Source organism: Solea senegalensis, linkage group LG13, assembly GCF_019176455.1.
Source record: "Solea senegalensis isolate Sse05_10M linkage group LG13, IFAPA_SoseM_1, whole genome shotgun sequence".
In the NCBI taxonomy this organism is placed as follows: domain Eukaryota; kingdom Metazoa; phylum Chordata; class Actinopteri; order Pleuronectiformes; family Soleidae; genus Solea; species Solea senegalensis.
Window position 1 is genome coordinate 12,234,261 of NC_058033.1, and position 14,628 is coordinate 12,248,888.

Consider the following 14,628-nt stretch of genomic DNA (forward strand, 5'->3'; position numbering starts at 1 on the left):
TATGTCGTTTAAGGCCCACACCCCTGAAAAACAAAAAACATAAAGAAACAAACAACCCTCCAGAACCCAGACAGCACCTAAGCCTTCTGAAAAGCCCGAAAAACTCCAACTGCAAAGACCAGATTCCGCCGCAGGGATGAGTTTCATCTAATCTCATGTGTAAAGCCTTTTTCATGAAACCAAGTGTTTACTTGTATTCACGTTTGATCATACTACAGTCTGCATGTGCAGTGCATCATATCTGCCCACACACTTGCAGACATAACATCATCTTACTGTATATAAATCAAACTATAATCCTCAAACACACATTTATCTACATCAGACAAAGTCTGAGGTTCACTTACTGGTGCATAAATAATGCAGAGACATTAAAAAATATACAGCAGATTTGTAAGGGCTGTTATATTTTTTTGATCTGTTTATAGAATGAAAACTGCAAGGGGACTTGGCCTCCGTTTAGCTTCAGGTTCATTATGAGGTAGCAAATGTTTTAAGAAATTAGATTTTCTGGGTCTAATTCTGTGCGAGTATTCTTAACAATCCTAACAAGATTTAGCCAGTCATGATTTTCACCACACAATCGCTTTAATATAATTCTTAATTCTATAATACAACAATAAACTGTTCAACCTAGAAGTTTGAGCATGGCAGAGGGCATGACAAATCTCCTTTACTCTATGGACAGGAGTTATTAGCATAATTAAGTAGTCTGATATAATAAATAGTTAAGAGACAGACAGAGACCTAATTAAATATGAGCACCACAGGTAGCGAAATTGAGTGGGACTGAATCAAGAGAACACTTATTTGCCTTTCCTGCCAAATACACAGATGAAAATGTGTAATGGTTTTCAATGAGAGTGAGCTGCTAAAAATGGCACATTAAACAGCTGCTTTACCACCTCACCACCATCAACCACCCCACCACACACATACACACACACACACCTTCCGCATATGTCGCTTATTTTCTGAGCCATAATATTTTTCAAGATTAGACACACAATTAACTCTAACATTCTTAGTGGAGCGAGTGGGGCTTACTGCTAGAGGACAAAATATAATCATCTTTCCACAACCTCAGCTGTGTATAAGACAATAGCCTGGACATAAGCTGATAACAACAGCATGCACAACACAATATACAGTGGTTATCACCAAAATGATGTTTCCACTAGAAGTGAGAGCTGGCAACAAAAGATTTCTAGTCAGAATTAACTAACAGGTCTGTTTTACATGATATAGTGATTATTTTTCATTCTTATTCTGTGTCACTGCACAATGGGTAATCTGACAGCAGTTACAGCATGTATCTAAGCTGAGCTGACACCTAGCTAGCAGGTAAGCAGCAACAGCCGCAGACAAGCACATGCAGGTGCAGCCCCCTGAAGACCTGCCTGCCACAATGTGTATCATCACAGTGACAGGGCTAGCTCTGATGCTGCGATAATACTATGCAAAATAATCAGAATACATAAAAAGTGGAAAAATCCCAAGTTCAAACAAGTGAAAGAACCAGAAGTAGATGATTCTTCCATTAAAACATCTGGTTTATTCTGCAAAATCATCAGTTCAGCAGCAAGTATATAGAATAATATGTAAATGATATTATGATACACTTTTGTCTTAGCAATTGGTGACTTTAAAACTTAACAAAGAATTAGAAGACTACTTTCAGTCCTCATTAAAGCCCCGTTTACAAAAGCTGTGACTTAACAATGGCATCATCTTCTTTTTTGAATATTTCATGATTTGCAGCAGCATTTCACCAAAAATATTCCTGCTATGGTTTGTGACAAAACCCTTCGAAATTCCTTAACTCTCGAGTGTGCTGCATCTTCTTTTCTATGGAAAAATGGAATTTTGGTTATGCTCATTTAAGATATGTGAAACACTTTATCAACATCATCACAATGAAGAGCTTATTTCTCATACAGCCCATTATTCCTCATTAGGAGCAGAGTGTGGTGAGAACCCTGCAGAGCTGGGCGTCAAACAGCTAAATGATAAATGTGCTTCGGGGGTGTTTATCGCCCGACCAGTGTGACACGATGATGATGACCGATTGGACTCAAGAGAGTGGGGGAAAATCAGTACAGCAGTGACCTTGTTTTAAATGACAGGTTACAAAGATGACAGAGGGACCAGCTCTCCTTCAGTACTTTCACAGTTCAACTATCATTAACAGCACTTCAGCAGTCAAGAGGTCTATTATGTACTTTGTGTTTCCAAAGGACATGTACATTTTGTTTCTTTACATCCTTAAGTATGTCTATTGCCTCTGAAGTACAGTGTGGATTACTTTACAGATGTTGAAATCACAAATATTGTCACATCTCTATAAGGCAGGAATAAAATTATAGGCCAAAATTAATTATGTGTTGTAAGATGCTTCAATCAGTCTGGCACACTGTAGGCTACAAGCCAGATGGTCCATGTCAGGTGCATATTGCTACCACTTTCAGAAAGACAAAAACACCCTACCTCATTGTTTCTAACTAGAGATGTAACGATATGAAAATTTCATATCACGGTTATTGTGACCAAAATTATCACGGTTATCAATATTATCACGGTATTGTTAGATGTGTTCAAAAAGTACTGAACACACACACTGAAATCTTTTAACAAAGTTTTATTTTAAAAAATATATTTTATATTATATGATGATATTATGATGATGATATTATTATTATTATTATTAATTATCATCTGACTGACTGACACGCGCGCGCGCACACACACACAGGTCCTCACTCTGTCGGATAATAATTAAGTAGCAGCGGTCGTACACAGCATGAAAATAAAATAAAAAACACAGAAACAAACATATTTTGCTCTGCTACGGTACGTGTCGTCTGCACACACTACTCGCTTTCGCTGATAGCGCCCAATAACATGTATTTTTACAGGAGTAACGTTAGGTAACACTTAACTTAGGTTTCCTTTATTGAGAAAATAGGAACATTTTACAGACAAACCATGACATTTCCCACTATTCCAAAATCCCGTTTTTGTTGACGTACTTTACACTCGCTGAAACGTTGTGGGTGGTGGTCACGGAAGTGTTACCCCCCTTCGCTGAGTTTTTTTTTTGTCTTCAATTATTTTACCGTCAACATCATTTAAAAATGCAAAATATGCCCAGACTTCTGATCTTGTTTTTTTACTGGGGGGGAAATCTCTGGAGCGCAGGTGGCTTCAGCCGTGTTGTCACAGGACAGTGGAAACTGCGCTTGTGCGCCCGCTTCTGAGCGAGTGCCGTTCAGGTGCTGCTGCTTCTTCAAGAAAAGAGCAGTATCACTGAGTTTTTCAGTCATCGGTTGCGGTAATCAATCACGGTTTTAACGATAATTAAAATTTGAAACGGTAGTACTAACCGTCGGGAATTTTACCGCGGTTTATCGTCATACCGGTAATCGTTACATCCCTATTTCTAACCATGAATCCTCCTGTCTGAAAGGTCCAAATTAGGACAAATGCAGATTTACTCATTTATGCGTTTGCTTATTTTGTCGGACCAACCATCCAACACACAAACTGACTAATACTTTATGGTCACCTGAGTCGAATGCAAAGCATATGCAATAAAACATTTTTTTTTTCTATAACTTAACAGCACGAAACTACTCCAGAGTTAAGCCTGTTGGGCTATGTAGCAAACGATTAGCAGGTTATCCTGGTGCTGTGTGAGTATATGTCAATAGTGTGTATTAAATAAGTTAGAAGCCATGCAAGGTTCAGATATCTGTCAATATAATATTGACTTGATGACAAAAGGGTTTCAGGCAGTTCTTCCTACAAGACTACCTGGCAACGGACCAGGCGGCAGTTTTACTCTCTACCTGTGAAACGAGCCCTGAATACAGAGAGGCTGCGCAGCCATTACAAGCACTTCAGAAACAAGCACCACAATTAATCATCGCCACAGATTCTTTAGCAGGCAGCGTTTGTTCATTCAATAACACAGACATGAAAAGGATGAAGTAGCCAGGTAAAGACAGGATCTGCGTTTCAAATTCCTACAAAAAAGGTGTACGGGGTTGCCACGCAGGGCTGTGAATATTTATGCACAGTTGTCCCCATCATAAGTCTGTAGAGGTGAAAGCAGTGACCATAGAACATAGTCTGATTCTACATGTTCCTCCTTCATTTCCAAGCCAAGGACAAGGGCTTCAGGCAGAATGCGTGACTGTCTGGATAAAGGTGAAGCTGCAGCTGCAACATGTTGCAGACAACAGGAGGGGAGTAGTGACTTTGTACTGTTGGGTCATCATGACATATTATTATGATCCAACTTCACTATAGGCATTCATTACTGTCTCTGTGGGACCAATGACAAAGACTCAGGTTCTTCTATTCTTCACACCAACAACCTACATGTGGTTATAGCCGTTTCTCCATGGGATCAATTACTTTACAACAGACACACGGCTGTAAAAGTAAGTAATAGTTGCTCCTGCTGTCACATTTACTCATAAAACTTCTGTTCAATATATTTAATTCATCTCAAACAGCTACTGTGCAGTAATACACCACCCAATACTTATGTGAAAGCAAGGGGGAGGGGGAGCTTTCCAGAGCAACACAGACAGATACACGCACACACACACACACAGAGAGAGTACACTCCCTGGATGTGCGTGTCTGTTTTCAAACGGTAACCAAGCAACCAGTTCCTAGTCAGGACCTTTGGCTGTAGGCTTATCAGGTGACTGCGTACTGCGCCTGCTCATAACGCTCACCAGGTTTCTGTTTATTTTAGGTTGGCTTCACTCTTGACCCAGACCAACCAGAGGTCAACGAGTTGGGCAGAGAACCAGGCAGGACAGGTCCCCCAGTACTGGAGCCGACACTGACGGTCCCACACAAGTACTAATATAATAACAATAGACTAGACTTCTGAAAGGAAACCAGCAGCTGAATAAAAGGGAAGACATGAGGAAATACACAATGTCTTATGTTGTAAAATTGATGATGACAGATAAGAAGGTAAATATTTAGACTTTAAGAACAGTGCTGCAAACTAAATATTTGATTATCTAATGTTAAAATAACACCAAGTACGATTTGCTCTCCGTCTCCTCTCGGTAGCCTATGTTATAGCATTTTATACAATTCAAGCACATCATTTGAATCACTTGATTTATGAAAGAGATGACTCAATAACACGATCTGACACACAGCAAGCTCAAACGCACTAGATGGAGCGGAAACTAAACCCTGTTGTAGTTCTCTTTGTGGCATGGATCCAAAATCAGAAGTTACATAGCGCTAATGCAGGTGATGCAGACCTGCTCAGGCTTTGACAGAGGTGCCATTCACCCGGTTATAAGTTGATGGTGGCATCAACGTTATTTGAATGTTGAAATCCAACATTGTGTGCCTTTAATATCTCAGGTGCTTTCTAAGAACGGCTCGACTTTGCAACTTTTTTTTTTTTTTAAATTACATCCTTGAGTATCTACCAATATTTAAGATATGTTGATGCATTAACAATCTTGCAAGAACCAGCCATTTTCAGAACAATTCTGTAAGACAGACATTTGCATTCCCTCACTCACGTCCTTGTCACATGAGTGATGTCCTTGTTACATGTGGCCTGCCTTTAGTGAAGAATATGCATCATATAAAATGTTAACGGCTCGCACTGGATATTATACCGAGTATAATTTCAGTTCATCAGGGAGTGATTTCAATGACAATACCTATTAATGACTGCTTAATACAAAAACAATAATGACCACATTTAATTACTTTTTTAATATAAAGGCTAAAATTGATTATCTGCATTTTTCTACATCCTTACTCCTTAGTGCTGATTGTAATTCCAAGGATTTCACATCCCTCAATTACAACTTTTATTTAATTTGTCAATATTTTACATGTAATGCAGTGCCTTTTGGACAAAAATAGAGCAAAGAAAATGAAGTGGAAAGGCACTACTTTCCAGTTAAAAAGGGGTTAGCATATCACAGTGCATTTCAAAGCCAGGTTAAAAGAATGCTTCAAGCCTGGCAGATACTGTTCTTGTCTGCTGAAGTGGAACAGCGTCCAAATGACGAGGCTGCGATGCCATAAGGATGGTAATGAGCCCAAACTAGTGTACACAACAATGTGACTCAAGAGACAAAAGAGGTCTAACAACTCACTATTTAAACCCAATATTACACCATGTCCCAGCCTTTACACGGAAAGAGGAAGACCCTGAACAAAGCACTTTTGCATGACATACGGTTTCTGGAAAATCAACAGACTGGAATCTTATTGGCCTGACTCGGGTTCTGTGGCTTCCCATGAAAATCTCAGAAAACATTTTAATAATAACAACAAAAGAATGTCACCGAGTGAAGCCACTGAGACAATCCTCCAGCAAAAGTTTCACACACCATTGTTCACAGTGGGAGGAGTGAGCTGTTAGTTTCAGTCTAAATTCCAGGGAAAGGAACAGCCACACCCATTTTCAATTATAATGACACACTTGCTACAATTAAAGTGACCGAGTTATGATTATGATTAGAGAGATATAGATATATATATATATATATATATATATATATATATACACACACACACACACATATACATATGTATATATATATATATATATACATATAGGAAATGTACTACAATATTACAGTTTATTTGATTGATAATGCTGCTGCTTGTATTTTGCAACATCAAAACAAACCACAGTAGAATTGTTTGAAAATAACAACTTAGATTTTTAACCCGGCCTATCACTACAAATTTCTCCATTTATTCAATGCCGCTTCTGATGAGGAAGCAACACAGAGAGAAAATACACGGTTCAGCCACTTGATTACAACGGAACATTACATTACAAGGAAATTTGTTTTAATACTATGGCTATTCAGAGAGGCTAAAATGTACATCTTTTAAAAACAAGGAGCAGACATTCACTGCTTTGCTACAACATTTAGACCAGTTGCTGATTTTATTGTTGTGGCTGATGAGTGGAAGTGATTATGTTGCTCTGTGTGCATTTAGAGAACAGTTCTCATACTATTTTTAGTAAGCTTCTTAAATGTGAATATTTTCTTAATTTCTTTGCCCTGGATAACAAATAAATCATTAAAAGTCAATCATTTTGGTTTGTGGACAAAACAAGACATTTGAGAACATCATCATGTCCAGGTTTGACAAGGTTTTCTGATATTTTATGGACCAAATGATTAATCGACAGACAACCGATAAATCGATTATGAAATTAATCGTTAGTTGCAGATCTAGTTCAATTTTACTCTCAGGACTGACTGAAACTTGCACCAATAATTGTCTCAATCTGAAACATATGTTTAATATTGAAACATGAGAATAAGAAAATGACACCAACGTAAAGAGATCATACAGGTGTGTTTAATTTGGTTGCGAGAGGCTGGGGTTGAAGAACGGGGGAGCAGGGCGGAGGTCAGCAGCACTGCTGGCAGTCTGTCCTTTGAAGTCCTGTCACCACTATCAAGCAATTCTAGTGGTCACCAGTGGAGATGAGACAATATACAATGTGTCTCAATAAAACGTGCGCACACAATACGTCGATTGTGGTCAATTCAAAATTTTGGGATACTCGTGAATGTGGAAAACTGTTAATATTTCATGTGCGTGACTTGAATTTCCTGTCCTATTTTTAAAAATGTGGGACACCACAGACGCAACTAACTTTGTGTCCGATTTTCAATGTTTTAATCCTGAGAACACTTGACGATCCAGTCAAGAGACAGGACCATACACTTGGCATTTAATCAAGAGATTCCAGGGATCTGGGATCTCACAGAAACTTGCACTATTTAATAAGACTTCAGAATATAAACAGACACGGAGGCAGACGGTCGGTATCGCCTATAGACTGTTGTGTGTGCGATGTTTTAGGCTGAGAAAACCGTTAATGAAGTCATGGCTGAGAAAACAGAATCAACTTGGCATGTACAAGTCACAGTTCTAAACAAAAGTATGCAACATCTGTTTCCCGTTCAACTCGCTCTCATTGGTTATTGCAAGGTTCTACTCACGCCCCAATCACTGTTCAGTCTTTCATTTCAAATCCTGAAGACACTAATGCATCCAGAAGGCGCCCACAATTGTTAGAAGAGCTAGATCTGGGACTGAAATCTGGCCAATTATCCTCTAGTGTGGGGCAGGCTTTACTTGCCAACATACAGTCCTAGTGATATTTTTATTTTTAAATGCCACAAGGGGGCGTCTTGAACTTTCCAGTCTTACCAGGACTTTATAAAAATCTCATTAAGGATTCTGTGTCATTTTATGTAATGTCAGCAACATGTGTTGTAAAATTACAACACAGAGCACATCAAGTCCCACACCTAATTACCAGATGATAAACCAAGTTACATTACACTGAAACCCCCCCCCAAAAAATAAATCAAATCTCTTTTTTTCTAATACAACACATTTTTAATTGAAATTAAAGAGCATAAAGTTCAACATCTGATATATTTCAAATGCTAACCAAACCACTGCCGTGATATAGTGTTTAACTGTGTGAAACCACTGTGATTGTCTACTAGTAACCCTGCCTTTTCTGTCTTTTTCGCTCGTCTTTCTAATACTACACACACCACATAGTTTTACAATGTTAAAAATAAATATATACTTGACACATACGTCGATTTTTACAACGTGTAAATTCGTACTAGGGATTGCCTTTCGTTAGTTCTGGTGTGCTAGCTCCACAAACTGACCTTGGGTCAGTTTCACCATATTGGCTAATTTCGTCAAACTGAGTGTACGTCGTTTGTTTTAACCACCGTTTAGTTTTATTATTACCACATTAACGTAATGTACGTGAACATTAAGTTATTAGTGTTTTTTTACTTGAAGACAAAGCCAAGTTTCGCCGGGGCTCACGTCTGACCACTCGGTGCTGGTGACCGCTTTTAGTGAAGAAGAAAAAAACAAACACTCACATTGAAAATCGCTCGTGAGTAAACTTACCTGCGATAAAACTCAACAGGACACAGCAGAATCGGACAAACGACAGCTCCATCACTGCTTCAGATATTCCAACACTTCTCGTCTCAAACTTGGTCCGACAACTTGTGGGAGAACCGAGGGAAAATCAGCAGCTCAGCTCGACAGAGGAGGTATCCAAACTCCTGCTCCTCCTCCCTCCTCCTCTTCTCTGCAGGTGCACAGCAGAGCGCGCCCCAGGCTGTCACGTGACAACCCCTTTGCTCAATTAGTAGCTCACGATGCCCTCTGTCGGCATAAACACCGAAGTGTACCATATAAATGGTCAGTTGTGAAGAGGAAAAAGTCTTTGTTTTTAAAAGATTATCGCTTTATTTTATCATTTCAATTTGTTTCTTTGAATCTGTACTTTCACTCTTATTCTGCATTTCTAGTATTGTATTTGTGAAAGGTTTAATCTAGTGCAGGTCTCCTCAAAGATTGCATTAAGACAGAAACATAAAATTGTTTATATGATGAATTTGAGGTTCACTGGACACCCCATTTGTCTCTATGTATTTCAAACTTCAAATCGTTTTGACATATGCACTTTTACTACTTCTTTGGGCAACATTTGTATTGATCTGCCTTTTCAGCAAGAAGACCCAGGTTTGCAACCCAGCCAGAACAAGGAACAAGCCTGCATGTTCTCCCTGTGCATGGGATTTCTCTGGGTGCTCTGGTCTCCTCCCAAAGTCCAGAAACATGCAGATTTGTGGATGAGGCAGATCGGACACTCTAAATTGACCATAGGTGTGAATTTGAGAGTGAATGGTTGTTAGTTGTCAGCTGGGACCAGCACCAGACATCCTGCAACCCTCATGTGAAGGATAAGTGGTAGAAAATGAATGAATGTCTCAAAAATATGGCAAACCTACACTAATTAGCCATGACACTAAAAAAGTTGGCTGATGTAAATAACTTGTTTTGATTGTGTTTATACTCTTATACAACGTAATGTTCCATAGATATTTGAATCATTTTATATTTTGCATTAACAATCTGCTTAGATGTCCTTGTATATAACATGAAACACATGAGAACATGTCTATGAATGATACTGAATGTTACTAAATACAATACTGGACTTTCTCAGTACTTCTTTGCTACACCTTCATATTGCTGCATGTGTACACATGCATTTGAACAGCTGGTTTTAATGCTGTAATAATCTGTGTATATTAACTTACAACCAAACTGTCAAAAGCTTTAGGCACTTCATCACACAGTACTGTCAGGAAGGTTTCAGATCAGTGCAAAACTGATGTGCATGACCCCCACAACTCTGACATCGTTACTTCATCAAAGCTTTAAGAAATCCTTGACACACAACACAACACTCTCCTCAGAAAAGACACGCACACAAACACAACAAAGATGAAATCTTTATACGTGGAAAATGTGTTTAATAAAAATTCATAATTTTAAGACTATACATCAGAGAATTCTACACCATGAATAAATAAAACAGTACAAAGGTCCACAGTAGGTGGCATACATTACAGCTCCTATTGTAAAAATACAGTACTTCCAAACATCAAGTGTAGTATTCCAATGTCAATATCCAATTTAATACAAGAAATTTATTTGAACTATAACAGACAATCTAAAGTGCAAAAGGGGTCAATCAATATTCAATCTATAAAAAGAATCAATGTTTTTAAAAAAACCTTGGTCGTCAAAGTTATTTTTAGCTTTTATGTCCAGTGTGAACAATACATGTACTACGATTCCTAACTGTAACCTTGAGTGTCAGTATCCAGGTCCTACTCTGTTGTCATGAGGGACCCACAGTTTACGTCTTAGAGGGTGGGGGGCTCTGCTGCGAGGCCTGAAGTCATGAGGAAGGACTGGACTTCTCACAGGAACTATTTTAGTTGGATGCCACATGGGAGCATCTGGGTTTAATGCCTTTGAAAGAGACGTCATATCACACCATGTAAATCAATACATTTTATGTGTCAGCAAGTCAAATGTCACACGGAATAAAGATCTAAAAAAATCTAAATATTACTGCATCATAGGAATTATTAAATCATATAATGCAATACCTGGTAGCAGTGGCTGGTGTCGATGGTAAAAGGGGGAGTGCGAGCCCTGTCTTCATCAGAGGAAGAATCGGAGTGGTAGTCTGATGTCACCCGCGTCAAAGCACTGATCACCTTCTTTGCCACATATTTGTCCTGCTCCTCATCGCTGGAGAAAGTGGCCACCGAGAAGATCATACTTCCTTCTCCATACCTAAAATAGAAAGACAATTATCAATGTACCTTAATGGAAATATACAGCAATAAGTAAAAAATCTTTAAGCTATTCAATTAATCTGTTATTATTTCTCCATAAATTGATCAGTAGATTGGTCCACAGAATGATAAAAAATAAATTCAAAGGGCTTATTTTAATTAAAAAAGTTGTCTGGTACATATTTAAATATAACTACACATCTAATGAGTGCTAAATACTATTAATAAGCCACATCTAAATGAAAGGCTGCGTGATTAAAAACATTAATGAATTTATTGTACAGGAAGATGTAGTTTTATTTAGCTTCAGAAGTTCACATTGGTGAATGACAGCATTTCTTCAAAAAGACCAGCAAGATTTTTGGACCATATTAGCCAAACCAAGCTCAGTTATACACTACACACACACACACACACACACACACACACAGCTAATTCACTGTCTCACCTGCAACAGACCTCCCCAGGATCCACCCACAGTGTGAGTTCATGGGGCAGTCCCAGGTCACTGTACACGATTCCACTCTCCTGACAGGCCCGGTGGAGAACTGGATCCTCCCTGTCGAACCTGTTCACTCGGATGCACCTGTGCAGAGCAAAGAACTCAAAATCAACACTTAAACTTTTTGAGACCAAGAAAAGCTGTACATTTGTTCCTCACCAGCTGGAGAGGTGAAAGACGTCAGCTCTGCTAACAACTGTATATTTTTAGCAGCTAAGGGGAACCATGTAATCTACCTACTTCAACTACTGAATAGAAGGTGAGCTGATATATGCGTGATTGGAACACTAGACTGACATTTGTTTGAATTAAGTGTTTCTGACTCCATGGTAACAACTTCTTAGCATGTTGAGTGCCAGTCCATGTATTGCTATCATCCATTAACCACAAAATATTTAAATTCTTTAAACTGCAAAGCATAAATTCACTCGTCACTTCAAAAATGCACTGGATTGAGATTTGTCACGTTGGCTTCTTCTGTGCACTGGCTTCAACAAATCCCAGGGACGGAAAGTGTGGAACATGCACAATGGCGCTCTTCCATTATACAGTTCTCGCACTACTCGGCTCAACTCAATTTTTTTGCTTTTCCATTAGGGATACGACCTGGTACTCTTTAGTACCTGCTCTGGCAAGGTTCCAAGCGAGCTGATCCAACACTAAAATATAAAGTCAACAGTCAACTGCTTGTCACTAGCGTAAAAAGCAACGACACTGCAGTGTTGTGCATTTGATGTGGTAATATGAAGTAATGGAAAAGACGTGCCTGATACGAACGCAAGTAGAGCTGAGTAGTACTAGAACTATATAAGTGAAAAGGCCATTAGTCAGATTGAATGTATACATGCCGTAGTAAATTGACTCCCAACTACATTACCTGGGGGTGCAGGTCCAACTTTTAGATATTACATTATGTACAATTTGAGTTTGACCAACATGGAAACAGAATCATCATACTGACACAAATGTTCAACATGTAACAATACTGACCTGAATCCCTGTCCTTTGCTTGGGGTTTCAGGATACCAGTGTCCTTTGAACTTCTCTTGTAGTGCAGCAGCCAACCTCTCAACAAACAGCTCAACCTTGTGCGAATCGAGCTTCTCTGCCTTTTTCACAAGGCTCTTCACATAGAACACCACAGCTGCAATTTCTCGCCTCATGTCTCCCAATATGTTTCATTACGTTTGAGCAGTTCCTGTAAAAAAGAATTGCATCTTAGCCACAGTGTAAACAGCAGCACGTTCTCCTTCATTTGGCACAGTTGAAAATGCACTTCTTAGCATCGGTTAAGAACGGTGCATCATGAACATGACATCAGAACAATGTATGGCAATGTTACACTGTACTTAAAAGGTCAATTATTCCAGCAGGATGGATGCCAGCATCACGACCAACAACCAAACTCCACTCCACAGTTTTGTATTGTTATTCAATAATGTTGTTGACCTTTTCTGTATAGTAATGATTCACTGTATGAATTATTCAAGATACCATTATTTGTGGCACTATCCGCATTTTTTTTTTTTATCCAGGCAAACAGGGACCTCCAAGTGACAGTATTTTAATTTTTTGTCTTTTTACCTTCTTGCAGCTTTTCCCTTTATGGGTTGCCTATATATTTGTCTATCCCGTCTTCTGTAACACCAACCATGAAACCTCTTCTTTTCAATATCATTTGTCCAATATAATCACTATCTCTCCTCTACACGCGACTAAACCGTCTCAACCATGGCTCTCTGGCTTTCTTTCCATACTGTTCAACTTGAGCTGCCCCTTGAATATACTAATTTCTAATCTTGTCCACCCTGGTCACTCCCGACAAAAATCACAACATCTCCAGCTCCTCCTGTCTTTTAGACAGTGCCAAAAAGCCACTAATGTTCTTTTGTTGAGCTCGTCCCGCACTTTGAGTCTCACGTCTTAAACTGACAAAACGCCCCAAACCCACTGTTTAAAACGTAGGATGAGAAAGGTCGACATTTTTCGGACAGATCTGTTTGATTTAGCGTCCGTTATTCACTTAACGGTACACGTTTCAGAAAGGCGGGCTGCGACGCACCACTTCAGCTAGCTAAACCAGGCAACAATGAAAACACTAATAAAATCGTACAAAAAACAACTTCAATTCATTTTATTATTATCATGCCGATCACAGTTCGACACATAATTACCCTCCTCTTTCATAAAGTCTGTAAGGAGAACATGATGTTAGTATTAGCTTCATAGCTAAGGACATTGTCACTTTTACAACCTCGTGTTGCTAACTGCTAAAATAACAATTACCCTAAAAAAAATCACATGGCCGTTTCAAAGTTCATAACTGTTGTGATATCCTGAGATAACAACCACACTAATATACACAAATTAAACCCTAAAGTCTCCACTTACTTTTCTGTGTGTTCAGCTCCAACGTGTGTCCACAGATGAAGTAGAATGAAGAACGGCTAAGACACGATGGTCAACACAGGAAGACGCTAGCTTCCTGTATTAGCCCCGCCTCTTGTTACACATTTCCTGCCCGCTGCTTGACAACATGCTTGACAACTGGAAAGAAAACAAAGATCAAGACTATTTGAGAGTGGTTGGAGATGCGTTGACAAACAAACGATAAAACGATAAAAACTTACTTACTAGTAATGCAAGTAATTACTTTCCACCTTTGCAGTGAAGTTACTTTAATATTGATCTTTTATAAGGGCTTTGATTCAATTCAGTTTAATCTAATTTAGTGAGTGACACTGTGGTTGCATCGTCTGTGATCATAATGAAAATTAAAAAATTATGGCAAAATAGTCATGTTCTGTTTGGGTGAACAGTGTAAACAGCAAACCTAAGCTAAGCTGAGTGAGACAATATAGTATTTTTCAGTTTCAGTATTAAAATAAAATA

The 14,628-nt window shown here is 38.8% G+C and overlaps 2 protein-coding genes across 2 annotated transcripts in view; both read right to left on the reverse strand.

The window, feature by feature from the left end:
* cxadr (CXADR Ig-like cell adhesion molecule) overlaps nt 1-9,156 on the reverse strand; it is a 37,404-nt gene extending 28,248 nt beyond the window's left edge. Inside the window, exon 1 of the mRNA XM_044042613.1 lies at nt 8,977-9,156. Within this exon, the coding sequence (XP_043898548.1) occupies nt 8,977-9,028 (52 nt within the window). The 5' untranslated portion in view covers nt 9,029-9,156. The remainder of the gene's footprint in view (nt 1-8,976) is intronic.
* A 1,213-nt stretch (nt 9,157-10,369) lies between these two features.
* btg3 (B-cell translocation gene 3) lies at nt 10,370-14,213 on the reverse strand. The gene is made up of 5 exons (XM_044042382.1): nt 14,128-14,213; nt 12,727-12,934; nt 11,683-11,820; nt 11,043-11,232; nt 10,370-10,902 (listed from the first exon to the last, which is right to left on the reverse strand). The coding sequence occupies exons 2-5, from the start codon at nt 12,897-12,899 to the stop codon at nt 10,744-10,746; spliced, it is 660 nt and encodes a 219-aa protein (XP_043898317.1). The 5' UTR covers nt 12,900-12,934; nt 14,128-14,213; the 3' UTR covers nt 10,370-10,743.
* Nucleotides 14,214-14,628: the final 415 nt, after the last annotated feature.

Coding starts and splice junctions, on each gene's coding strand:
- btg3 (XM_044042382.1), bottom strand. CDS start 12,899: ATGAGGCGAGAAATTGCAGCTGTGGTGTTCTATGTGAAGAGCCTTGTG. Junction 11,821..12,726: donor AGCAAAGGACAGGGATTCAG/GTCAGTATTGTT, acceptor TGCTCTGCACAG/GTGCATCCGAGTGAACAGGT. Junction 10,903..11,042: donor ACACCAGCCACTGCTACCAG/GTATTGCATTAT, acceptor TCTCTTTCAAAG/GCATTAAACCCAGATGCTCC.